Source organism: Diabrotica virgifera, chromosome 2, assembly GCF_917563875.1.
Source record: "Diabrotica virgifera virgifera chromosome 2, PGI_DIABVI_V3a".
Lineage (NCBI taxonomy): Eukaryota > Metazoa > Arthropoda > Insecta > Coleoptera > Chrysomelidae > Diabrotica > Diabrotica virgifera.
The window spans coordinates 125,027,140-125,054,652 of NC_065444.1; the positions used below are offsets into that span (position 1 = coordinate 125,027,140).

The 27,513-nt window shown below is 31.7% G+C and overlaps 2 protein-coding genes across 2 annotated transcripts in view; one reads left to right on the forward strand and one right to left on the reverse strand.

Moving 5' to 3' along the window:
• LOC114324635 (uncharacterized) overlaps nucleotides 1–25,718 on the reverse strand; it is a 133,778-nt gene extending 108,060 nt beyond the window's left edge. The window contains exon 1 of the mRNA XM_050642781.1: nucleotides 25,597–25,718. Coding sequence (XP_050498738.1) covers nucleotides 25,597–25,623 — 27 coding nt within the window. The 5' untranslated portion in view covers nucleotides 25,624–25,718. The remainder of the gene's footprint in view (nucleotides 1–25,596) is intronic.
• Nucleotides 1,642–14,740, forward strand: LOC114324636 (uncharacterized). Its single transcript, XM_028272505.2, has 2 exons — nucleotides 1,642–2,095; nucleotides 13,249–14,740. The coding sequence occupies exons 1-2, from the start codon at nucleotides 1,781–1,783 to the stop codon at nucleotides 13,546–13,548; spliced, it is 615 nt and encodes a 204-aa protein (XP_028128306.1). The 5' UTR covers nucleotides 1,642–1,780; the 3' UTR covers nucleotides 13,549–14,740.
• Nucleotides 25,719–27,513: the final 1,795 nt, after the last annotated feature.

Here is a 27,513-nt window from a genome sequence, read left to right on the forward strand (position 1 = left end):
TTAATTTCAAATAATATATATCATTCAAAAGAAACTTTTTGTTTATTCTAATGGACTTTCGGCCCTCGGTAATAATGTAATATTTTATTCTGCGTTTAAATTTTTTAAAGATTCTCGTATTAGTTTTCTCAGGATTCGAAAAAAAAATGAATGCGTTTAAAAAGCATTTGACCAAAATTTTGCGCATGTACGTATTATACATTTTTGTATTTCAAACGATTTTAAATGAGGTGTCACATGATGTACTTTTCCATTACGAAATAAAATTAAAACTATTTCGACATACATTTTTTTGCCTTGAAAAAAGTAAAGTACATATTTTGATTTTTTGAAAATTACATTCGGTTAATTCATTATTACATTTCCGAAACTACTGTAAGTTGTTAACTTATAAAGTCTCATTTTGTAGGTTTTTTTAAATTTTAATGATAATTCACTACATTTATTTATTTTTATTTCATCAACTTTATATATACGGTGTCCCAACCCAAAAGTAGCGGAACCGTTGAATATTTCGCGAAATGAACATCGAATCGAAAAAATGAAAAATATGTGTTCAATAATTTTTAAAATTCTATCAAATGATACCAAACACGACCCCCTACGTGGGATGGGGGTAACTTTAAAATATTTAATGGAGACCCCCAGCTTTAATTGCAGATTTGGATTCCTTACGTAAAAGTAAGCAACTTTTATTCGAGACATTTTTTCGAATTCTGGATAGATGGCGCTATAATCTGAAAAACGATTAATCGTGATACCATGGGTAATTTATAGAAATTGTTTAATACCTATAGAAACACATTCTCAAATGAAAAATCAAAAAACACAAGTTGAATATTTTTCAAAATCCTATCGGATCGAATGCCACCAAACACGACACGATGTCATTCGATAGGTTTTTGAAAAATATTAAACACGTGTGTTTTAGTTTTTAATTTGGAAGTGTATTTCTCGAGACAGACTATTTCTATATTATTCTATTTCTATAGAATAGAAAAAATGTCTCGAATAAAAGTTGCTTACTTTTACGTAAGGAATCCAAATCTGCAATAAAAACTGCGGGTTTCGATTTACGATTTTAAATTGAGCCCCACCCCACCTCTGGGAGTTGGAGTAGGGGTCGTATTTGGTGTCATTCGATAGATTTTTAAAAATTACTGAACAGGTACAGGTATTTTTCAGTTCTTCGATCCGATTTTCATTTTAGCCAATCGGCCCCCCCTCTTAACGATGCTGGATCCGCCGCTGTCAGTAGCCAGATGGCCGGTACGGTGTTCGAGGAAGCATAGGGAATAATATATTAAATTAAAAAACCAGTTGTCTCAAAATACTTTTTTTTCCGACGTTGCTCTCTTGGTCCACACCATGGCCTACCATTTTTACTGTGGAGTCTACCCAGTAGAGTAGTATATAGTAGTGAGTCAAGTTTAATAGATTACCCCCTATCTATGAACCTTGGTAGTGAGTAGCATAGAGAAATTAAAACAAGTGAGTAGTATATATTTATATTCTTTATCGATGAGTCTACCGGACTCCCTCCAATGTTGCCAATTTTTTCATTTCACGGCTTGTTAGCTTTGTGGCTGTGGTCACGCCCAAAATAAAAGTAACAGAATATGAGACGTCAATGTCAGTTGTCATTGTGTTTTGTGTTATTGTTGTGGTAACCTATTTGTTAAATAGATTATTGTATTTTGTATTATTATAATTTTCAGATTAAATTGTATATAATTTGACAATTTATTAACTTAAAATTTTATTAATACATTGCATCAAAATGAATCGTTCTTGGAACAGAAATTCGAGTTCATCCTCAGGTTTTGTGTATTTCGCTAAAGAATCTCAAAAAGAATGTGGAGATTCCGAGAACTTTTTGTCATTTCAGGAGAGCCCTCAAAAAAGTTATAACCATATTTCACCGAATTATGGAACGCCAATGTCCCATAGCAGCCCTAGAAATTTCAATAAGAGAAATAATTACAGATATTCTGGGAGAAATAGAGGAAACAGATCATATGTTAGTCCTAATGTAAATTTTAAATCTTGGAATAACTACAACTCACCCAAACCACATCATCAGAAGAAAATATCAGTAAGTATTTTTTTTATTTACCTACATAACTTAGAAAATCTAGCCATTTTATCACCTAACAAATTTTAAACTTTATCAATCAGAAACTGAATATACCTACAGTTGAGTCCGCAAGTCTTTTCCCGTGCGTCATGAATACCTGGCGAGATAAAATACATACTTTTTATCTAGCATCATTCTCTTCCACGCATGAAACTAATGACAGACCAGCTCTGTTGTCCTAAGCCAAAAAGACCCATCTCAATATTTTAAGTTGTTGAGTTATTGCGATTTATCGGTTTTTTATTACAAGCACTCATATAGATGCGTCTAATTTTATTACAAATTTTTAGGCACTATGGAGTTAAAATGCGTCTTTTTCGCTTAGGAAATAGGTTAAACATTGTATTTGGGGTCCTTAAGAACCATAATATAACAATCGAAAAATTTTGAGATACGCCCTTTTGGCTTAGGACAGCAGAGCTGCCGCCCGTTATTAAGTAAAAACACATGTTATTTTTCTGAACGGTCTAGACTCAGTGCATTGAAAAGAGATAGGTACAAAGAAAGACGATTGGGGATGTTTTCACATATTTTAAGTACAACTTCTGACATTTTGGATTGTTTACTTTATGTTATAGTTTATGTTATTTTACGATAAATTTTGACAACATACAAATATCCTCATTGTTGACACAGTTAAGGAATGCTTGTGTTTAATGTTTCGCCAAAGTGAATAAAATAACAAAAAGAAAATATATTATCAAATATTTTTATAAATTGTTTGTTTATTTATTAATCAATGATATAAAAGAATTTATTAAACAACTTCAAATGTAGCTGTAATTATGCACCAAAATTTTAAAGCAAAACTTAAATTTTACATTCTATTATTTATTTGATAACGTCAAATTTTATACTATAACCCGTAATCAGAATAATATCCACTTTCTGTCACTTACTGTTGCGTTTAGTAAATTTCCCACTTATTTCGTATGCTTTAAATGATGACACAAGGGTAAAGACTCGGGGACTCAACTGTATGTTATCTAAAGTTGGTAGGGTTCATAAGAGCTCTATCTAACAAGGTCGATAACAGATCTCCCTGATGAAAACCTTTTTTAAATTAACCTTCTGTACACACATATATTTCTTGCACACCAAACACACACTGCGATGTGCCATTCCCCACCAGTTCTATTCCTGATTTTTAACAAATTATCGAAAATGGAACAACTTTAAGATATTCCTAGGGGTTAGTTTATTCACAATCAAGTTCTACACAAATACATATTGTTGTACAAAAAAAAATTAATATTGTATGAAAAAAACCCATGTTACACAAGAAACTTGGGTTAAAATTAACTTATAAACAACTTATTAGATGTTATAAGGGACATAAACAATAGAAATGATAAAAGAGTCATATCAATAATACAAAATGTCTATTCAAAAAAATGTTACGCACAACACACACTGGGGTATATGGAACCCCACAACTGACTAACAGGGTGTAGGTGTAGTGGAAGATGTGAGCTGAATTTGTATAGAGCTCCAAAACTGTTGCTTGAAGTTTAAAGGATTTGAAAAGCTGTTAAAAGAGTGCTAGAGATTCTCACACCCCAGTGTGTGTTCCGAGAGTTAAGTAGATCTGAACCTGTAGTTGCTGTTGTACTTAACAAATTAAATGTCACATGGGTTGTATTTAACTCACTCCCTGTTTGGAACAGGTGTTCTGTGAGTTAAATTAACACCTTGGCTGCGTTGAGAGATATTTATAAATTTACGATGTGAGTTACAAGGAATATATATGTTCCATATACCCCATTTGCCATTGTGCGTTACAACACAGTCAACCATTAGTGTAGTGTCCCGTAATGCAGCCAAGGTGTTAATCTTCATCTGTCTAGAGCAGGGGTCGGCAACCTTTTTCGGATGGCGGGCCATGTTCAAAATATTTTTTTTATGCAGGCCGCATATTTAAATGTAGCTTAAATAGTCTTCTTCTTCAGTCTGTTTGCATCCATCTCTGGACAAAGGTCTCTCCATGAGTCATTCACTTCTCTCTGTTTTGTGCTATTTAGTGCCAGTATCTGCCCATTTTTGCTTTGACGTCGTCTAGCCATCGTTTTTGTGGTTTTGCTTTAGTATGACAGCGTTCGTGTGGTCTCCAATGTATATTGTTTCGCGTCCACATTTCATTGCTTTGTCATGGCGAGTTCCATTTTATTTGCGCATTTTTTCCAATTGAATCATCTTCCACCTTCGTCCTGCGTCACATGTCCTTATTTTCGTTTATGTCCTTTCAGCTTAGTCCTAACATAGCTTGTTCGATGGACTTCTGTGTTGATCTTAATCTATATTCATCTTTCATCTATTTTAAGGCATTTATAACATCCTCGTTAGTAATTTTGGTAGATCAGATTTTACATTTAATATTTCCATACTGTGGTTTTCTGGGTTTTCTATGTTGAACGAGTATAATTCTGTATAAATAGTAATATTCAATAATATTAAATATTATTGAATATTACTTTTGTCATTTATAGTGATTCCATTTATATCTGTTATCAGGTGTATTTGTTGTCGGTCTTTCCTATTTAGAGTTTTTAACACTTTCATACTATTGATTTTCCCTATAATATTTTCGATTTGTTTGGTAAATTAAGTCCCTAATGTCTTGTCTTATCCTTTTTTTTATTGCCTTATTAAGTTCCTTACATTTTAGTGAATTTCGGTCCATGCAACTGTTGTCCTTAAGCGTCTGTTGTCTTTCTTCTTTAATTTATTATTTTTCATAAGTTTGTTGATTTTTTTCTAAAATTACATTAGTGCATTGACGGGCCGCGCAAAAGGTTTCAAAGGGCCGCATGTTGCCGACCCCTGGTCTAGAGAAACGTAGGCATCTTTTTAAATCATCTAGGTATAATACTTCTGTCACTATACTTTTGTTTACTTCCAAGGTAAGCTGAGATGCCTGCACGGTGGGCTTATCGTGTTGTTGCAGCTTTTCATTGGTTAGAAATTAATTTCTTAAAATTACACATATGTAAAGATATAGTGACAAATTATGTAATGGTGTCCAAAAGGACCCCGTTCAGTCCTAGGAGGATTAAAAAAACATGATTTTGAAAGGCATTTCTGTTCGATGCTCCCCTTGGCATTTTTATTTGCTTCGCTTCTAAAGTTTTATTATTTCTAGCTATTCTTTCTTTGTCTACACATTTAGTTCCCATGTGTCTTTGTCTACACATTTAGTTCCTTTTATACTGTGATCATTCACAATCAATTGAGCATGGCAAAAGAGATCAAATCCAGAATTGAAAAAGTGATGTCAGTTTTATCAAGATGAAACTCATATTTACTAATAGGAATCTTTCACTACCACCGAAGATCAGATTGATAAAATGTTATTTATTCCCAGTTTTACTAGTTAGTGTACAAGCATGAATTATGTTTTATGGAAAAAGCACACGAACATCAACGTGAAATAGAAATATTATTTATAGACTTTGAACAAGCCTTTGACTCAATAAAGGGAAAGGAAATAATGAAATCCCTAAAATATCAAGGAGTAAGTACAAAACTAAGAAACCTGATAAAAATGTCAATGAACAAATCAAAAGTCAGTAACACAAAAGTGGGAAACAGAAGAATTCGAAATAAATAAAGGAGTAAGACAAGGTGACTCACTGTCAGCAATACTATTTAACCTGACAGTAAAAACACAAAAAATCATGAAAACATTATTAATGGAGATTGAAGAAGAGGGAAAGAAGATGGACGAATTAATGAAAAGAAAACAAAATTAATGACACTCGGAAAAGCAAAACAAAACTGAGAGATAAGGATAGGAAATAAGAAATTCGAGGAAGTACAGAAATTTAAATACCTGGGCATTATGATAAACAACAAAGGGGAAAGACAAATGTAGATCGAAGAAATAATAACTTAGAAGAATTAAATGGAGATGATATACCTAGTAAAGAGAATAAAAGTACAAAGAACCAAATGGATGGGTCATATATGGAGACAAGGACCGAAACAGTATCAAAAGCTATGATATTATGGCAACCGGGAGGAAAAAGGAGACGTGGTCGACCCAGATCAAAATGGTTGACTGAAGTAGAGGCCAGAAATTACAAAATGGAAAGAGGAGACAATAGACAGGAACAAATTGAGACATATTAGTGAAAAAATACAATGATGATGGGGACTGATCCACCCCATAAAATGGATCTAGAAAGCGAGAGCGACGAAACCCCACATGGTGTGTTAAGCCATATACTATACTAAAGATATAGCAACAAATTATGTAATGGTGTCCAAAAGGAACCCGTTCAGTCCTAGGAGGTTTAAAAAAAGGTATGATTTTGAAAGGCTTTTCTATTCGATGCTCTCCTTGACATTTTTATTTGCTTTGCTTCTAAAGTTTTATTATTTCTAGCTATTCTTCCTTTTATTTTCTTTCTTTGTCTACACATTTAGTTCCCATGCCCCATTGATTGTGACAGTGGCGGTTCCTCCATAAGTGCACATGTGCACGTGAACCCCCAAAATTATTTTCACACCAACATTCATATATGTAATATTTATCATTCTATAAATAACATTTTAATCTAACTATACAGTAATTGAAATTCGAAATAACAGATCCAAGGAGTTTATAAGTATCTAATAGGTAACATTTAATTATTTTTATTCTATTTCAAAGGAGAAAGTTCACGGATGCGAGGCCTTAGACAGAACCCCGCGTTCACCGCTCTCACAGTGGTTCCTATACCAATGACTTTTCATACTACAAAATACAACTCACCACCCACCCCGCTACCCGCTATAGCCCGCAAGTTTAGATGGCTTCAGGATCACAAGTTGGATGTGATCGTATGGCATGATCTTTGGTGTTTTCAACGTGCACGGCACACGTATGTTTAAATTTTGCTTTCATGAAGTTCGAATTTCGGAACTATATTAAGAATGGAAGGATTTGTGGACGTAAATGTTAGCGTGGAATATTTAAAATCAATTAAATTTTCTTCATTATATTTAGAAGAAAAATTAAAAATGCCGAAACCAAATTTGTTAATTAAGAATGTACCATAAATGATTATGGGATTGTAAATGATTATTTAAAGTGGAGATTTGTGTAAAAACTTACAAATTGTGTAGGTGTGAAGCACATATTTGGAGAAGAGGAAGCATAATGAATAACATAGAAGATACGATTTTAACTATCCAGTTGGAATTCCAGATTGGAATTTTCCAATTATGCACTTGTTACGATGCCAGTGACAACTGCAGAAACAGAACGATGTCTCTCTGCATTGAAACATATCAAAGCTTTCCTTAGAATAGCTATGGGCCAGGATCGATTAACTGCACTCGCAATGTTTTCAATAAAAAAAAATGATTCAAGAAATTCCAAATTTTACTGAATTTGTTTGTGAATAATTTATCTAAAAAATAACAGGCGACTGACTTTCGTTACAAAACTTTCTTGTAACATTTAAACAGTAAATTATAATTTTAAGTCAATAAAATAATTATTTATTGTAATTTTTAATAAGGTCCTTTGATTTTTACAATGTGAAGACACTCAAAAACCTTTACCTACGGAAATAGGGTCTCAAGGTCTTTTTATATGTTAATATTATGTGTGCACCCCCAATATTTTACACCAGGCGCCGCCACTGGATTGTGACCATTCACAATCAATGGAACATGGCAAAAGAGCTCAAATCCAGAATTGAAAAAGTGATGTCAGTGTTATCAAGATGAAACTCATATTTACTAATGGGAATCTTTCACTACCACCGAAGATCAGATTGTTAAATTGTTATGTATTCCCAGTTTTACTAGTTAGTGTACAAGCATCAATTATTACAGAACACTACTAAAAAAGCTACACTCGGATAAATGAAAGAATACCCATGAACGATTACATCAATCACTTATTTATGTATTTGCTGTCTTTTTCTATAAATAACAAACGTTTGTTATAGAAAAAGATAGCAAATACAAAATAAGTGATTGATGTGATCGTTCATGGGTATTCTTTAATTTTTCCGACTGTATATACCTTTGAAATGTAGTTGCACAGACAAACTAACTATTTTTCAGATCTAATTTAAAAAAAATCTCGAAACTTGTTCATTAAAAGAGAAAAACCAAAATTGTGTCTTTCTGCTTTTTATATACATTCTTTTTAAATGCTTATTTCAGTTCTGTTATACATCCTAAGCTGTAACTTACTTGTTGGCTTACTGCATTATTTTTGCACTAGTACAGGCTGACTGGAATAGGAATAGAAATGAGCAAACTTTCTTTGCCTCCTTTATTCGTGGTGTGCAAGCACTTGGAAGGGAAACGAGAAACGACCGTGCGCGAGTCGCGGAGATATATTGCAACTATCTTAAATAATTCATATTGTCAATTGAAATTGTCAAATTGACGTATATTTCATACCTTCTGTCATTGAAGCAGAAAAATTATATATTGCTCCACAATATTGATACGATATGCAATTATTATATAAAGGTAAATTTAACTAATTGTATTTTTCTTGCAGTAGTGCATTTTAATAACTAATTTTATTTACTACATACAATTGTTTACGTTTGCATAACATAACCTGCATCTTATTTTTTCTTCTTATTATTTTTTTGGACTATGGCCTTGACAATTATCCAGCAACCAGGCCTAATATAATTGGCCAATATAATTAAAAGTGCGAATAAAAGTACAGAGCGTAGAAATAGAGGTCGCTTTGCCGAACTTGCACGGTCCCAATAGTAAAATTTTTCAAAAAGTCTCTTACGAATTTTATTATATTATAATTAAAAAATTATAATTATATTATAACTAATAAACAAGTGCCCACTATACATAAAACTCGTAAGAGATTTTTTGAAAAATTTTACTATAAAGGAGGCAAAGAAAGTATGCTTAAGTCTATTCCTGTTCCGGTCGTAGTACATTCTTTCACGGTTTTTGCTGTAAATTTTAAAGAACCGCTTGGATTGACATGAAATTTGACATACGCATAGCTAACATCTCGAAGAAAAAAAGAGATATGGTGCCGATGCATGTGTGCTTTTGCCCTGGGAGTGAGTTTGACCCTATCTCGGGGGTGAAAAAATATATGTCCAAGATAAGTCCCGAAATGGATAAACTGACTAATTCTAAGCAACTTTTGTTCTATACAGTTTTTTTTACCAAATTAATACTTTTCAAGTTATTTGCAAGTGAATATGTTCATTTTTCAACAAAATAACCACGTTTTTAGACGGTTTTTCGCAAATAACTCAAAACGTAAGCATTTTGTCGAAAAAAATATTCTTAGCAAAACTATAGCCTATAAAAAAGTGAAAAAAACGGTGTATATATTAGGTCTCTATACCTAGCAAAAGCAAGTTATAGCTAATGAAAAATAGGTTCATATTCGAAAAATTCCAAATAGAATAATTCAATGTGAAATATCCAAATAATGAAGCATTCTTGGGGAAAACACATTACAACTTTTTTAATGTGTTTATAAAAAGCTTTATTTCTGTTTTTATAAAAAAAATTTCTAGTGTCAAATGTAACGCTCAAAATAAAGTTGGTCCCTTTTGTTTTGGCAAAAAAAAAATCAGGAAGATCACCCCCCAATTAGCAACTTAAATGAAATTAATCTTTACCGCTTCACAAGTTACTTTACTTATGTTGTGTTTATATGATCTGTAAGTTTCATCGATTCAAAGTGCTTATTTTTGAAAAAATTTGGTTTTAAAGTAAAATTTTCAAAATTTGTAATTTTGAAAAAAATGCTTTTTTTCAAAATAACTTAAAAATTGTTAGAGATACCAAGAATCTTATACAATAAAAAAAGTCGGCTTTACTTTTAGAATACTTTGTATTTTTTTGTAATCCTGTAAGACAAAAATTCGTTAAGATTCGGTGTTTCTAAATTTGCATACACTCGTGATAAGTAAATCGTTCAAGCCCTTTTAACTACAGTTTTTTTCAATAATAAGGACTTTTTGGAATACATAAGGAATACATACGCGAGTAAAAAACTTGTGAAGTGGTAACAATTAAGTTCATTTGAAATGCTAATTAGGGGGTTATTTTCCCGATTTCTTACCAAAAAAAGGGACCAACTTTATTTTCAGCGTAACTTGTTTATTTTTGATGTTAATTTTTTTTTAACAAAAATAAGCATTTTTTAAACACTTTAAAAAAGTTAAAATTATTTTTCCCCAAAAAAGTGCTTTGTTTTTTGGTTATGGCACGTTAAAATATTCGATTTGGAATTTGACGAATATGAACCTATTTTTCATTAGCTATAACTCTGCTTCTACTAGGTATAGCGACCTAATATATACACCATGTTTTTCACTTTTTTACGTACTATATTTTTGATAAGAATTTTTTTCGAGCAAATACTTACTTTTTGAGTTATTTTCGAAAAACCGTCCGAAAACGTGGTAATTTTGTAGAAAAATTAACAAATTCACTCGCAAATAACTCGAAAAGTATTAACTTGGTAAAAAAATTTTACAGAACAAAAGTTGTTTAGAATTAGTCATTTTATCCATTTCCGGACTTATTTCGAACATATATTTTTCACCCCTAAAAGGGGGTGAAACTCACCCCTAGGGAAAAAGCACACATCGCGCATCCGCACAATATCACTTTTTTTTCTTTGACTTGTTAGCTATATGTATGCCAAATTTCATGTCAATCCAAGTGGTTGTTTAAAATTTAGAGGTTTTGCAATATTTTACCTTTAAAGAACGTACTATCGGCCTGTAGTACAGATACAGATTTGCAAAAAGTGACCTACTACATTAGTGAACCATTTAAGGGGATCGGAGCAATTGACGCACGTCAAAATTTTCAATGGGTTTTGAATGTATTTATTTTTTTCGAATCCTGAGAAAACTAATAAATATTTTTGAAAAAGGGTCTAGCCGGGTAAGATGGTGAAAAGTGCCCCCAACTCGATTTAAATTCCATATGGGCCACTTTTTAGCATATATAGAGGAACTCACTTTCTGAAATTTTTAGCCCCCTAGGTGGTCACGTGACCCCCCTAGAGCCTAATTAGGCTTTTTAGGTTTTTATTTTTTATCTCAGCCGCATCCAGAGCTAGCCAAAAACTTTATTTAAAAAAGTTGTAGGTTTCAAAAAGATCTATATGAAAAAATTTTTTTTTATTTTTTGGCGGGAAATTCGAGTTTTTAGAACAATTTTAAACTTTTAAATAACTCTGAAAAAAAAACTAAGACACTCGTTTTTACGAAAATCAATTATAACGTGTATTTTTGCACAATCTTTCACCCTGAATTTTTTCAAATTTTTAAAATTGGTGAAACGTACCTTTAAAAATAAAAAACCGCATTTTTTTGGTTTTTTTTTTCGTTTTTTGATACAATTTTATACATATTTTTCAAAAAAGGTAACACCGTCACTAGAATAGGTAAAAAACTGAAAAATAATTGTGGTTTGCTTTATAAAATTTTTTTGTAACGCCATCCATTTTCAAGATACAGAGCGTTGAAGAAAACAAAATTTTACACATTTTTTACGATTTTGCTGAAACTACTGGCAACATTGTAATAACATTTGGCGGGTTTTAAGAGGTAGTTATTGTGCATGTTTTGACATACAATTAAGGATTTGATATTCATCATTGGCGCGCAAAGGGGTAATGGTCTGAACTTTTTAAAGAATAAAGATAGTACGCCACTGACATTTCAAATTAACAATCGTTTTTGAATTCCTCGTTCAATTTGTGACAAAAAATCTATCTTCTTATTTTTTCATACGACGCGGCATTTTTATTCAAAAAATAAAAGATCTTAATCCTTACAAAGTATTCGAACTTCTAGTAGTTTCTACATCTACATACATAAACTCGTACATCCATTATAAAAATTAATTCGAATACTTTGGAAGCGTTAAGATATTTTATTTTTTGCAACAAAACGGCGCGTTGTATGAAAAAATGGGAAGATAGATTTTTTGTCACAAATGGAACGAGGAATTCAAAAATGATTGTTAATTTGAAATATGACAGTGGCGTACCATCTTTTTTTCTTTAAAAACTTCAGACCATTACCCGTATGCGCGCCAATGATGAATATAAAATTCTTAATTGTATGTCAAAAAATGCACGATAACTACCTCTTAAAACCTGCCAAATATTATTGCAATGTTGCCATTAGTTTCGGCAAAATCGTAAAAATGTGTAAAATTTTGTTTTCTTCAACGTCCTGTATTTTGAAAATGGATGGCGTTACAAAAAATTTTTATTAAGAAAACCCAATTATTTTTCATTTTTTTACCTATTCTAGTGACGGTGTTACCTTTTTTGAAAAATATGTATAAAATTGGTATCAAAAAACGAAAAAAAAGCCGAAAAAATGCGGTTTTTTATTTTTAAAGGTACGTTTCACCAATTTTAAAAATTTGAAAAAATTCAGGGTGAAAGGTTGTGCAAGAATACACATTATAATTGATTTTCGTAAAAACGAGTGTCTTAGTTTTTTTTTCAGATTTATTTAAAAGTTTAAAATTCTTCTAAAAATTCGAATTTCCCGCCAAAAAAATTTAAAAAATTTTTTTCATATAGATCTTTTTGAAACTTACAACTTTTTTAAATAAAGTTTTTGGCTAGCTCTTGACGCGGCTGAGATAAAAAATAAAACTTAAAAAGCCTAATTGGGCTCTAGGGGGGTCACGTGACCACCTAGGGGGCTAAAAATTTTAGAAAGTGAGTTCCTCTATATGTGTTAAAAAGTGACCTATATGGAATTTAAATTGAGTTGGGGGCACTTTTCACCATCTTACCCGGCTAGGCCCTTTAAACGCAGAATGAAAGATTACGTTATTACCGAGGGCCTAAAGTCCCTGTAAACTTATATAATGTTTATTTTAATGTTACAGGGATGAAAATACAAGAGAAAATTTGGTGTGCTTTTAATTGCAAATATTTCATTCAAAAGAACCTTTTTATTTATTCTAAGGGACTTTAGGCACTCGGTAATAAAGTAGTTTTTCATTCGGCGTTTAAATTTTTCAAAAATACTTATTAGTTTTCTCAGGATTCGAGAAAATGAATACATTTACAACACATTGAAAATTTTGTTTCCCTTAATACATATTCTATTTAATACATTCTTTTTTAGTTTAATAAAATTCCAATGATGAGCGCAGATGGCCAGAGAGACATGTCGATGTTTTATGATCATACATGTACTTGGAATCCATGGGCAGATTTAGAAAAACATTTCAAAGAAGAGGAACCAGTTAAAGAGGAGAAGATGATTGAAAGCCCATCAGTACCAATAGTTAGTGAACCGGAAAGCAAAACAATAATAGATACTAAAAAAGAAAATGAGTCTAGTTCTAGTGATGACAGTAGTGATTCAGATGAAGATACTAGTAGTAGTGATAGTGACAAAAAAGAAGAAAATGACACGTCATAGTAGTTAGTATAATTATTAAATACATTAGGAAAATCTAATATATGTAACACAGTATATCTACAAAGTTTATCACAAAAATTTATGATTATCTAAATTATATTTCAAGCTAATTATGAAAGCTTATTATCAAATAAGGTTCCCAAAGGGAGTAAAATTCTTTTGAATTTAATTCTATCCGTATATACGTTCAGTCTGAATTTTGAACGTTAAAGGCAAATTATGTATTAATAAATGATTATTTAATTAACAAGCAGAACTACTTGGGTTTACTTGTCAGAAATACTTAACTAGGGTTTTGGGTTTTACTGTCTGGTCTAGAGTCTAGAAAGTTTTATCATGGAGGCTGGGAATAATAAGATAAAGAACAATAATTAAGACGGGCGAATTTACGAAAAACAGAAATTTATCTCAATTCTGTCCAAGCTCTCATGAGAGACATTCGAAGAAATTTGCGTCTAGTAAAGCAGAATGGGCAATCCGCTAGTATAACTTAGTTAAGTATTGAGTTGTAATTTGTGATAACTATTTAGTGTTTAAATAAATTTTTTCGTATATAATATCACAAGAGAGAAAATTTTGCCGGCAATATTTTCGACTGGTATGAAAGTTTGTTGCCTGGCAATTTTCGCGAATTAAATTTTGACTTAAATCACGAGACGTCAGTCGAGTGATTTTGTCAAAATTTCATAAGCGAAAATTACCAAAAGGCAACGAACTTGAATGAAACCAGGAGAAAATTCTGCCGGAAATAATTTTCTCTCGAATGATATTCGACAAGACTATTTCACGAGACAATTAATGCACCATATCAACGAAATATAATCTGTATTTATTTGTTATTACCAGACACTTTCGTGACGGATCTGTCATAATTTTGTCGCTGAGATTTCACGTCGTTAAGGAGTTTTGTCAGTAGGAAACGAAGCGTTGCTATGCCGTTTTATCAGTTAAAAACAGTCTAGTGAAATAGTCATTAAAAGAAATCCGATAAATATTTTGTGGCAAAACTTTTTAGACTCAATACGAGATACGATACCTCATTTTTCATGTTTTTAAGTTTTGTGGATATTCTGCATATATTATGAATTTTAAAAATTATCGTAACATTAATTTGGGAATACTTTTTTATAGGAAATTATGGAAAATGTCAAATTATATTTATTTATGATTAATAGATTTTTATTAAATCTAATGATTTTGTTTTAATTTAATTTATTTATTTATCAACGGGAAATCACCCAATTAAAATACAGTGTAAACATTAATCACAGGAGATTTATAACCTAACCTAAAGTAAATTTAAAAATTTTAATCATACAAACTAGGAACATTATAACAAACATTAACAAAAAATGTACAAAACACAAGGATATCAAGTTATCACATACAGTTTTTAAGCTGAGCTTTAAACTATAACAATCTAAACCTTCCGAATATTGGTTAGCAAAACTTGGTGTTCTGGACATGAAGGAGTTGTGTCCGTAGTTAGTGCGATTGGGTCTAATCTAAAAAGGTTGATTTAGCCTCCTTTGTCTACTGGGAACATGGAGGCTAATTTTCTCCAATACATAGTTGAGGACCAAAATTATTGGAGTGTAGTATATTATAAAACAATGTGAGATCCTTATGCATGCGTCGGATTTGGAGAGAGGTTATGTTGAGAGACTTTTCTATATTAGAATAGTTAATTTCATCAACCCTCTGGTTTTGTTTAAATGCAACAAATCTTAAGAACTTGTGCTGAACTCTCTCAGTAGCTAGAATATGGGTGTTATAGTGTGGAGACCAAACACATGAACAATAATCTAGGTGAGGTCTCACAAGTGAACAATACAATACTTTTATGGATGGGATATTTAGAAAGTCTTTTGCACAACGTTTGATAGACCCTAAAAGTTGAAGTGATTTTGAGACAATAGATGAGTTATGGGGGATGTAGGATAAGCTGGAATCGAGCACAACACCTAGGTCTTTTATCTGAGATACATAGTCTAAAGGACAATCCTTAATAGTATAGATATGATTTGTAGGAGTTCTATTTCGACCAAAAACCATTAAGTGACACTTTTTAACATTAAATTCCGTTGCTATCACACCAATAGCTCAACCGATCCAAGTCAGATTGTAATTTTTGATAGTCACCATCATTCTCGATTTTCAAATATAATTTTAAATCGTCAGCAAACATTAGGAAAAAAGCAAAGTGCAAACAGGAGGCAATATCATTAACATAGATATTGAATAGAAGGGGTCCAAGATGTGACCCTTGTGGCACTCCTGAAGGTACCCTAATTTCAAACGATTGAAAACCCTGAACACATACTATTTGTATTCTTTTAGATAGGTAGGATAACAACCATTCTAAAAGTTCACCCTGGATACCCAGACCTCTCAACTTATTGATTAAAATATTGTGATTTACCCGGTCAAACGCCTTTGTAAAGTCTGTGTATACAGCATGAACCTGGAAGCCACCTTCAAGTGATTCTACAAGGAAGTCGGTAAATGTCAATAAATTAAGTTCAGTGGAGCGGCCAAAGAGAAATCCAAATTGCTGGTCGATAAAACAGCATTTTAAACTTGCTGACAAATAGTCACAAACAAGACTCTCAAAAACTTTGGGAATACAACTCAGAATGCTAATAGGATGATAATTGTTCACTTGAGACTTATCTCCAGATTTAAGTATTGGGGTAGTAAAGCTAGTTTTCCAGTAGGCTGGGAACAACTCGGTCTTTAATGACAGGTTAAAAATGTGAAAAAGAGGTCTAGAAAGTAAAAAGCTTAAGTGTTTAAGAAAAGAAGGTGGAAGACCATCTGGACCTGGCCCCTTGTTGCTATCCAAAATGAAAAGTTTTTCATATATAGACGAAATAGAAATGCCAAATTGAGATATAATAAATTCTGATAAGTTGATGTCACCAGAATCTAAAATATTATCCTGCAAAACACAATCTCTATCAGGGGCGGCTCGTGGTAGTACAAGATGGTGAGGCACACTACACTTAAGGAATATTATTTTTGTGGTTAGCTTCTCTTTAATGGGCGAAAGGTCAATTTTGTGACGTCATAACGTGAGTCCGTCTACAGAACATTGCTGTTCTTATTTAAACCCTTGCAAATCATATTAAATAAATATTTTATTGGCAAAAATAGCAACGAAAGCTCGGATACCATTTTACGTGGCAGGCTGGTATTTAGAGAGAGACAAATTATTTTCTGGTCAAGTCTGTGATAGGTTCATACTAATAGTAGCAGTTTTTTAGCTAATAATAATTACTAATACTACATATCAAAACAGTATGCATCACATATTATTTCGTCCTTCCTGGGTCTCATCAGCGTTGTACAGCCATATTAAGCAAAATTTACATTAGAAACTACATGAGAACCACGGTCAACAACTGATTTTGTTGAAAAAATTCAGTTGCCAAAATTAAATTATTGTACGCAAACAATATATGTACCTACAAACACGTGATAATTTAATTTTAGAACCAATCTTATATTGTAAATCCTATTGAATATAGGGCAATACAAACAAGAAACAAATTAATGTTTTATTATAAGATTGATTTTTATGTTAAATAAACTAAGGGTTAAATTTTGTTTTTTTTTATATATAAAAAGCTTAAAAGAAAATTAATTATTATGAAATTAAAATAATAAAATGAAAATAAATGAAATAAAGTTATTTTTTACGAAATAAAAGGTATATATTGAGCACTGAGTTTTATTCAATCTTGTCCAAGTATACTTTCGCTCCTAGAGCATCTACATGGGCATTTCGTCAAAAAGGAAGGTATCCTCGAATATCATTAATTGTCTGAAGTGGTGGCAACTTAAATTAACATATATCTAACAAATATTTGACGTACACTACACGAAGGACGAACAGATAAATTTGAGTGCAGGTAATTTTGGTACTTACACATTTTGAAGTTGGAGGTACAAACAGATAAATGTATCTGTTTGTACGTTACAGTGTTGTGTAAATTAAGTATTTGTTAGATATATGTTAATTTAAGTTACCACAACTTCAGACAATTATTGACATTCGAGGGTACCTTCCTTTTTTTTTGACGAAATGCCCCTGAAGATGCTCTATGAGCGAAAGGATACTTGAGCAAGATTAAATAAAACTCTCTGCTTGATATCTGCCTTTTATTTCGTAAAATTCATATATTCGAACCACTTCCTATTTTAAAGTTATTTTAGTAAAAAACTTCATAAAATATAAATGATAAATAGAAAACGGAGTTCTAAATTCTTTTTTTTTATTAATTAAAGAAACTTTGCGAGACTTCTGTTCTGAAAAATGATCTATTACCTCGTCTATAAAAGCGTTCTCATCCTGTGCTTTTATAAATGATTTTTCAATTGATATTTTTACCATATTACTCAATCGTGTCTATGCAGCTAAAAACTGGCATACAAAGTTCTAAATCATTATCGCGAAAAAAGTCTCTCTCTATCGTGAAAAAACGCTATAGTAGAGGATCCGATATGAGATCGAACTGCACCGATCTGCTTAATGGATAAAAATTATTGGATAATATCCATATATTATATGTAGTTTAGTAGGTATGTTAATATTTATAAAGTACCAGTGATGCCTATCTCATTTTATTGATCGTTTGATCTTTTTCAAGTTATAAATAGTTTAAAACTGAATAAAGAACGAAAGATGGCGATTTTCATGGCTCAAAATGAAGAGTAAATAATATTATTTTTGTAATCATCGAATACCTAAATTCAAGTTTAAACCTTCTTATATCAGGTCCCGGTAAAAATGTTTACCATTTTCTATTCTAAAATATTTTTTAAATTGTTAATGAGGAAGGTTCCTTATAGGAAGACGGGCGATCGGGCTGCATTAACAACTAAAAACAATGCTTTAAAATTAAATAACTCCAAAATACTTATCAAGAACTGATAGACTAATGTTTAACTTGAATTTAGGTACTTTGTATTTTCAAAAATGTTATTTTTTTTTTCTTGTTTTCGAGCGTTGAAAATCGTCATATTTCGATCTTTTTTCAGTTTTAAATTATTAACTCTAAAACGATCAACTTAAGAGAAAAATTAAAAAAGACGACGTTTTTTGTTTAGAATGATCCAAAAAATCTAAAATAATATCTGTCTGGGCCGGAATGATTTTTAATTTATAGAAAGTCATTTTTTAATAATTAAATAATTATTATTCATTATAGTTTGAAGAAAGTTAGATCGGACACCTCTTGCTTTTTTGCATTTTATAATTGTTAACATACTAAATTACACATCCAATAATTTTTATCCATTAAACAGATCGGTGCAGTTCGACCCTATACGCTTAATATATTGTATTTTACACTATCATGCCTCAGGCAGGATATTTAAATCGCCGTTCGAAATTGTTTGAATTTTGTTGCTGGTCGATCTAGTCCCTTTACGAAACCGTAAGCTAGACATAGAACCGATGCCGGCTGGCCCAGGCTTGCTTCTCCAGGGCCGTATCTATTTTTATTTTGTATCATAAAAATAAAGTTATTTAACAAATTTCAAAAAGTTAAATTGTATTTAATGAATTGATTATGGGATAAAGAAATAACGTAAATAGTGGATTGATAGACTGGTGAGGCACTGCCTCACCTGCCTCATAGGACCAGCCGCCACTGATCTCTATCACTATATAAGTTTTTGAAAAGTATTCAGCAAACAAATTAACAATTTCTGTACCACTAGAATCAGTGATATTATTATAGTGAACAACTGATGGTATATTAGGTTTGCTATTTTTATTACTAACAAATTTCCAAAAATTTCTAATATTATCCCTGAGAGATGATTCAGTTAATGCAATGTAATATGATAATAATTCTACATTTTATTTAGATCTAACCAAGACTATATTCAAAATGGTAAAAAACAACAGGTTTTGTTTTTTTTTTTTTTTGTTTTAATGTTATCTCATAAAAAGGTCCCGGATAGCTCAGGCGGTAGTATGTCTGACTTCCATGCAGGTAGGCCGGGGTTCGAAACCCAGCGTCGGCGAGAACATCTAGACATTTTTAAATGTCTGTACGCCCCAGGTCGACTCAGCCTGAATAAAATTAGTACCTTAGCACTGGCGAAGCGTCCATGTTACCATTGGTAACAGTTAAAAATCTTACAATAAATATTTTATGACTGTTATGAAATAATTCCATTTATATTTTTTACCAACAGAGATATTTGTTAAAATAGTACCTAATTCAGTAAATAGCCAACTAGACGCACGAAAATATTGGCGAGATAAATGAATCCATTGCACTTTATTATATATGCTGTTACCGATACTGGCAGTGGTAACGCAGGAGAAGCCTCGCTATCGCTCGGGACTAGCTCGTTTCTGAAAATTTTGAAGGAGCGACGGCTCTGTTCGGGCGACGAGAGACGGCGCGCGGGCACGCTGTGTGTGTGTGTGTGTGTGTGTGTGTATATCAGTATTGTCACCATTTTGAGGATTGGTAACATTAGTTTAGTACCTATTACAGATTACAGTGTGCGTGCATTTAAACATGCAAGCGTGTTGCTACGTATTGGGTAATTGATCAACTACTTGAAAAGTTATTCTCCTTGTATATTTTTTTTAAATATAATTTTGAAGAAAAAAAAAATGATATTGAAAGTGGAAGAATTAAAATATGAATAAAAAATAGTTTTCAAAATCTATGCTTTTTCCTACTTGTTCATTTTTTATGTTAATTTTATGGTAGAATAATATGTTTAGTTTGTTTATTATTTATTGTTATACCTGTTACATATACATAATTAAGGAAAAGAAAATGTAGTATATCAAAGTGTGTAAATAATTTATTTCTTTAGCTGAGCGCTTTCGACATAAACGTCATCATCGGAGCTAATGGTCAAATAGTAAAAAGTACCGCCACAATTGAGGTGTAATCATTTTTTTTATTTATTTATTTATAAAAATCCAAACAGGTCCTAAAACCTTTTTACATGGACAGTTATAATCATAAACTTTATATAACAAATATAACTAATATATACAGTCATTAGCACAACTATTGATAGGCAGATATAGAAGACTTTAACACAAAAACAGCTAGACTAATGATATCTATTATCCATCTACTAGTTTAAAGTGCTCTTGCACTATACGTCTATAGCAACCAACTGACATTGTAAAATCAATGTTTTTTACTAAATTTATATTGTTCGCTAGTTTCAACATGGCCTCTAGAGGAGAGCAAACAGATGTTCTTATTTTTCCAAACAACAACTGATATCTCGTTGCTTTTCGAGGAACATTAAATGGTATCCGCATTCGTAAATCAATTGTACCTGAAATATTATTAATTATTTTATATAAAATCATTGCCATTACAAATTTTCGCCTACTAGTCAAAGACAAAACTTCAAATTCTTCCCTTAGCATGGTTGATCTTATGGTTCCATAATCAGGCCATCGATGATGTTTTTTGAAATACAAATAACGAAGAAACTTATTCTGAACTTTTTCTAGTGCCTCTAAATGTACTTAACCTTTCGTTACTCGTGCCAACTTTTTGTGATCGGATACTCGCGCACGGTGCAGGAGACCGGGTCCAAAAATATGGGTCAGCAGTGTTTTAAAATTATTTTTTTTTGCAAAATTGTGTACGATTAAATTATTTAATGAATATATGATCATATAATTTTGTAGATATGCGTTTGTGTTCACATTATATTACTTTAATCAAAAATTTAATAATTTTCATTGTTATCCATTTATATGTATATACAAAAACTTTGGAAGTGAAAAAAAATTGAATATGGTTAAATTTGTTTACTAAGAACTTTAGATCTTAATTCAATACACAAAAAAATTAAAAATAAAGAGTAATTGTAGTAAAAAAAAAAGTTATAAAAATTAATTAACGTTTTTAAAACATGAAATACACAATGGTGTCACATTCATTGGAACAATGGTGTTCCAAACACAGATATTTTGAGCATATTTGGCAGTAAAACTTTGTTTTTCTATTTTTCTTCCAATCACAAACAGCACAGCGATCTGAAGTTCCTGGTGTTACGACTGGTACTTGTTCTGTTGGTAAACCACATATCTCCCTAAACCTCATTCTGATGGTTCTGGGTAAGTTATATATTTATATTTATATATATAAATATAAATAAACTAATCTATAAACATTGAAAATAAGGAAAAGATCTTAAATTACCTTACTAATTAAAAATATCGATGTGTGATCCAAACACAAAAATTGGTGCACAAATACTCGCACACGGTGTACGGGACCGTGTTGCGTAATAACAAAAGGACAGTACTATTTTTTACACTGCGAACTGACTTTACCCACAGTTGATTGACCACTGAAGAAGTATACGAAGTAGCCATTCAAAATCCCCACTACAAGCAGAGTTACAGGAATTTATTTACAGGCCCGGTCTCCCACACCGTGTGCGAGTAACGGAGGGTTAAGGTTGTTGTCCCCAAATAATGGAACCAAATTCTAATATTGGTCTAACTAAAGTATTATATAATATTTTTATACCCTTAATACTAGTAAAATCGCAAGTTTGTCGACATATAAAACCCAGCATACGGTTCGCTCGTTTTGCAGCTTTACCAATATGTGTAGCAAATGACAGTTGATTATTATAAATCAAACCCAAATCCTTGACCTCACTGGTCCTTTTTAAAACATTCAGTCCTATTAAATAATCAAATACTATTGGTTCTCTTTTACGGGTAATAGACATAACGTAGCACTTATTTATATTGAATTTGATCTTATTATTGTCACCCCATAATAAAATGTTCTCAATATCCCTTTGAATCATTACGCAATCCCTAACAGTTTGAATTATTTTGAATAACTTAAAATCATCTGCAAATAATAAGTAATCTGAATACTAGATGACGTTTGCTAAATCATTTATAAACATTAAGAACAAAAGTGGTCCAAGATTAGACCCTTGTGGTTGTGGTACTCCCGAGTTAGCCTTAAATTTACCAGAAGTATTTCCATTGTGTTTTACAACAAAACTCCTATTCTGCAAATAACTTTTAAATAACTTTATTAGATTATCAGATAAGCCAAAATTACATAACTTTCTTAAAAGAACATCGTGTTTTACTTTATCAAAGGCTTTTTCGAAATCCGTATACACTACATCCAATTGCACTTGTTTTTCTAACGCATTGTTTGCAGACTCGGTGAATGAAATAAAACTTGTGTTTATCGAGCGACCCGACATAAAACCATGTTGATGATCATTAATACTATTTTTGACGTGATTATATATATGAGCATGCAATATTTGTTCGAAAATTTTTGATGGAGCACACATAATAGCGACTCCTCTATAATTTTCAATATCTCTTTTGTTACCCGCCTTAAATATTGGAGTAATTGAAGATAGTTTCCATTTTTCTGGAAATTTTGAATAAGTTATTATTAGATTAAAAATATGTAATAATGGTAACTTTAACCACTCTTGGCATGCCTTTAAAATATACGGGGGGATGCCATCTATACCGGCAGCTTTCTTTGGTTTCAGCTTTTTGACTGCATTATCATAATCTACGCTTGTTATTGATGGTAAATTCAAAACATTGTTATTACTAATAATATTTGTAAAATTAGTGTTATAGCTGGAAATGTCGGTAGAATAAACAGATTCAAAATATTTCGCAAACTCATTAGCAGTATCACTCTGATTTATTTCTTTACCCCCAAAATAAAATATTTCTGTTTGATTAGACTTAGAATTCTTATTATTAATGAAATTCCAGAAATTGTTAAACTCATTTTCTATATTTTCCTCAATTTGCCGTATATATTTCCTGTGCTCTATGTTAATTAATGATTTCAGTTTTTTTCTGGTCTCTATAAATTGATTGTTAAAATAAATTGAAACATGTCTTAACTTTCTAAAATTATTTTTTTGTTTGAACAACTTTTTGATATCAGGCGTAAACCATTTCGGAAAATTAGAATAATTCTTGTAAATATTATATTGTGGTACAGATCCTTCAAATATATTAAGTACTTTTGCGTAAAAGATATCTAGAGCTTTATCTACCTCTATTTCCTCTGTTACAGCTTCCCACATCATATTTCTCATCAAATCACACATCAAATCAAAATTTGCTTTTTTAAAATTAAATCTATTACCAACTAACTTATCTGTTTGTCTAAAACTTGATACTGTAAATGAAAGTTGAATTTCCAGAGATGGATGTAATCTATCTTCCTTTACTAACGGTAACTGCTCTTGACATACCTTACAACTATTTATATTATCTACAGATGCTACTACTTGATCTAAAGTTTTGCCCTGCCAGTTTTTTACATTGTTATAAAGCAAAAATGAATTAAAATTTAAAAACTCAATCATACTTTTAAATTTAGCACTTCCATTAGTAAAATCTAGATTTTCGGTTCCTTTAATTTCTGCAATATTGAAGTCGCCAAAAATAAACGTGTTATTAATATCAGTAATATGTGTTTGTAACAATTCGAAGCAATTCGCATAGTCATGTAATTTACAATCTGGTGGAATATACACTCCAATTAATTTTATACTTAATTTGTTATTAATTTTTAAATCCGCAACCAAAATTTCAAAAGATGAACAATGTTGTGTTACTTTTAAAATCTTATGCTCCTTTTTAATTACCATTAATACTCCTCCTCCCTTAGTTTTGCCAGAAATCTCCTGGTTTCTGTCAGATCTCAATAAGTTAAATACATTTATATCAATTAGTTCTCCATCAACCATATCCTCCCGAAGCCATGTTTCTACAGCTACTACTACATCATAATTACCTTCCAAGCAATTTTTATAGAATTCCGCAGTTTTCGTGTTAAGTCCCCTACAATTCTGAAAGTTTATGTGAATCCCTGTCATGAATTGAGTTGTCCCCTGATATCAAATCCTAATCATATTATATTTATTATTTAATATATATTTTTTTACACCTATTTTATTTCTACTATACCGTAGTAAATTCTTTTCATAAATTTTTGACAAACCAAATAACTTAAAACAATAATTGAAATAATTTAAAACATCCAGTTTTTCTATAAGTAACTCATTTACAACATCAATATTTTTATCCTCTTATACACTACAAACCAAAATCAACGAATTTAAGTTCCAAATTAATATATCTAAATTACTATCAACAAAAACTTATCAGTCACTAATATACACATTACAGAAACTTTGAGTATAAAGTAGCCCACACACGTTAATTGTCAAGATCCGATTCGCAAGTAATCACTTTAATTTCATCATTCTTCTTTATAAATACTCTACCATCGTAACTCCATGCCTCAGTCTTCCCGAACTTACTCCTTGCCTTCTTCAATAATGAATACCTATGTTTCGTTAGATCTTCATTCACAAATATTTTTGTTTCTCTTAATTGTCTTCTAGCACTTAGAATTTCCTTTTTCTTCAAATAAGAACTAAAGTCTACCACCACTGTTCTCGATTTATTAGTTTGCAAGTTTAATTTACCTTGTCTGTATAAATTAGAAATTTCGCTGGAATTGCATTTTATTTTCAATGTGTTGTTTATAATATTTATGACAACGGACATCAAATTTTCATTATTAGTTTCATTAATGCCATCAAAACGCAGGGTGCTTTTCTTTTGAAGTGCCTCTATGTCATCAATTGTTTTTGCTATGTTGCTAATTTCTGTTGTGTGTGTTTCTATGTTTGTTTTCATATTTAATATTTGTTGTGATACATCATTAAGTGTATCCTGAACTGCATCAAATTTTTTCTCCAAATCATCAAATTTTTTCTCCAAATTATCTAAATTCTGGTCCAGTTTTGTCATAAACTTTTGACATACTTTTGATATTATGACTTCTAAACTGTTTTCGTCCAAAGAAGCACCACTTGATAAGATTCCGCTTCTAGTTTTTGTTGCCATTATACGTGTATGGATCCCTTTAGCAGTTATTAATTTAATATTCACCAATACACTGTATTACTGTAATTGCTCAAATTTCTCTATTAATTAGTATATTTCTAACTTACTTGGACCTTCACTAAGTACTGCAACATCAGTTGTCACCACTCAACAAAGATGAGAACTTTATTACTGAAACGAATTACTACTTATTTTAAAAATTTCGGGAGCACTCATACACACGACTATTCACGAGTGGCCATGACTGTCATTATGACTGTCATGTGCGTCTTATGAATATAAATGTGATTTTTGATTGCAAATGTTAACTTCATAAGATGCACATGATTACACCTCAATTGTGGCGGTACTTTTTACTATTTGACCATTAGCTCCGATGATGACGTTTATGTCGAAAGCGCTCAGCTAAAGAAATAAATTATTTACACACTTTGACATACTACATTTTCTTTTCCTTTATTCATTCAAGTGTGTACAAACTTATCAGTCTTTCATCTATACAGAGAGAGTCTGTAAAGTGGAATAAATTCAATATCTCAAATACTAATTGTTTTTTTGGAAAATGCTCAGACCCGTCGATTAGTATTTCAAATTGTCCTTTTTGACATTCAATAATTGATAAGTTGGGATGTTTTAAGTGTAAACACAGCTTAAAGTGAGTTGGTAGCTCTGAGAGAGATGGCCATCTGGCACTTACTGTTCTGCGGTGATGTTCCATGCGGACTGACAGGTAGGGCGGAGAACAACGGGGCAAAGACAGTAGTTATAGAAAAACTGAATGTAAAATGTATTGAATAACATATTAGTAATAAATATGAATTATTCCATCGACAGTGGTCTTATTAATTAAACAATGGTTAAGGTACTTGAGGACATATCAATGGCGACGAGGATAAAAGTGGTAACGAAGTAAATACTAATTGTTTTATGTAAACCGATGTCCGGTACCTTTGTTAGTGAATCAAGATGGCGAACAAAAAGTTCGAAGAATTTATTCCAGATTTACAACCGTGGACTATTTACGAAGAAAGATTGGAACAACATTTTGTGGCAAATGGGGTTGAAGAGGAAGCTATTAAAGTGGCGATCCTAATCAGTTCGGTAAGTGCACCCACATACACCTTGTTGAGAGATCTATGTTTTCCAGAAGCTCCCAAAACCAAAACATTTGCAGAATTATCACAGTTATTAGCTACCCATTACGGAGGTCAAGTGAGTACATGGAGAGAGAGATGTACATTTTTTGACCTGCGGCAAGAAACTGAGGAAAAAATAGCGGACTGGTATGCTAGGATAAGAAGTGCTGCAGTTACGTGCAAGTTTGGGGCAGATCTAACCAAAGTGCTGCTAAATAAGTTCGTGAGTGGTATGTGTCCTAGTAAAATTCTCGACAGATTATGCGAAGAGGATGAAAAGGCGACGGTGGAGCAGATGGTGAGTTTGGCAATGAAGACAGAAAATGCTATTATGGCTTCAAAAACAAGCTCGAGGTCAACTGTAAATGTTCACGTGATAGATCATCAGCAAGCTTCGTCATCGTCGAGTTCTCGAGTTCGTCGGCAGGGACAGGATGGAGGTTGGCAACATGGGACAAGGCGGACAATGCATGGCAGCTCAAACGTCAATGTAAATTCAAGTGTCAATCAGATGTCGAAATGTAAGATATGTGGAAATAAACACAAAAATAGTTGTAAATATAAAGATTACATTTGTAATATATGTAAAAAAATTGGGCACTTGGCTAGGGTCTGTTTGGCACATAAAAATAGTGTTAATTTTATAGATAGTGAGGCGGAAGAGGACATTTATACATTAGACAGCATAGAATCAAGAATTGTTGATCTGTGCCATGTACAAGTCAAGGTAGACAATCCCTTTAAAATCCAGGTAAAGATTGAAGGCAAAATATATGAGATGATCATTGATAGTGGCGCTGGTATAAGTGCAATCACAAAAGAAACATATATAAATAATTTTTCTCATTTTAGGCTAACCAGTGATGATCTGTTGCTAAAAAGTTATGA

Coding starts and splice junctions, on each gene's coding strand:
- LOC114324636 (XM_028272505.2), top strand. CDS start 1,781: ATGAATCGTTCTTGGAACAGAAATTCGAGTTCATCCTCAGGTTTTGTG. Junction 2,096..13,248: donor ATCATCAGAAGAAAATATCA/GTAAGTATTTTT, acceptor ATTCTTTTTTAG/TTTAATAAAATTCCAATGAT.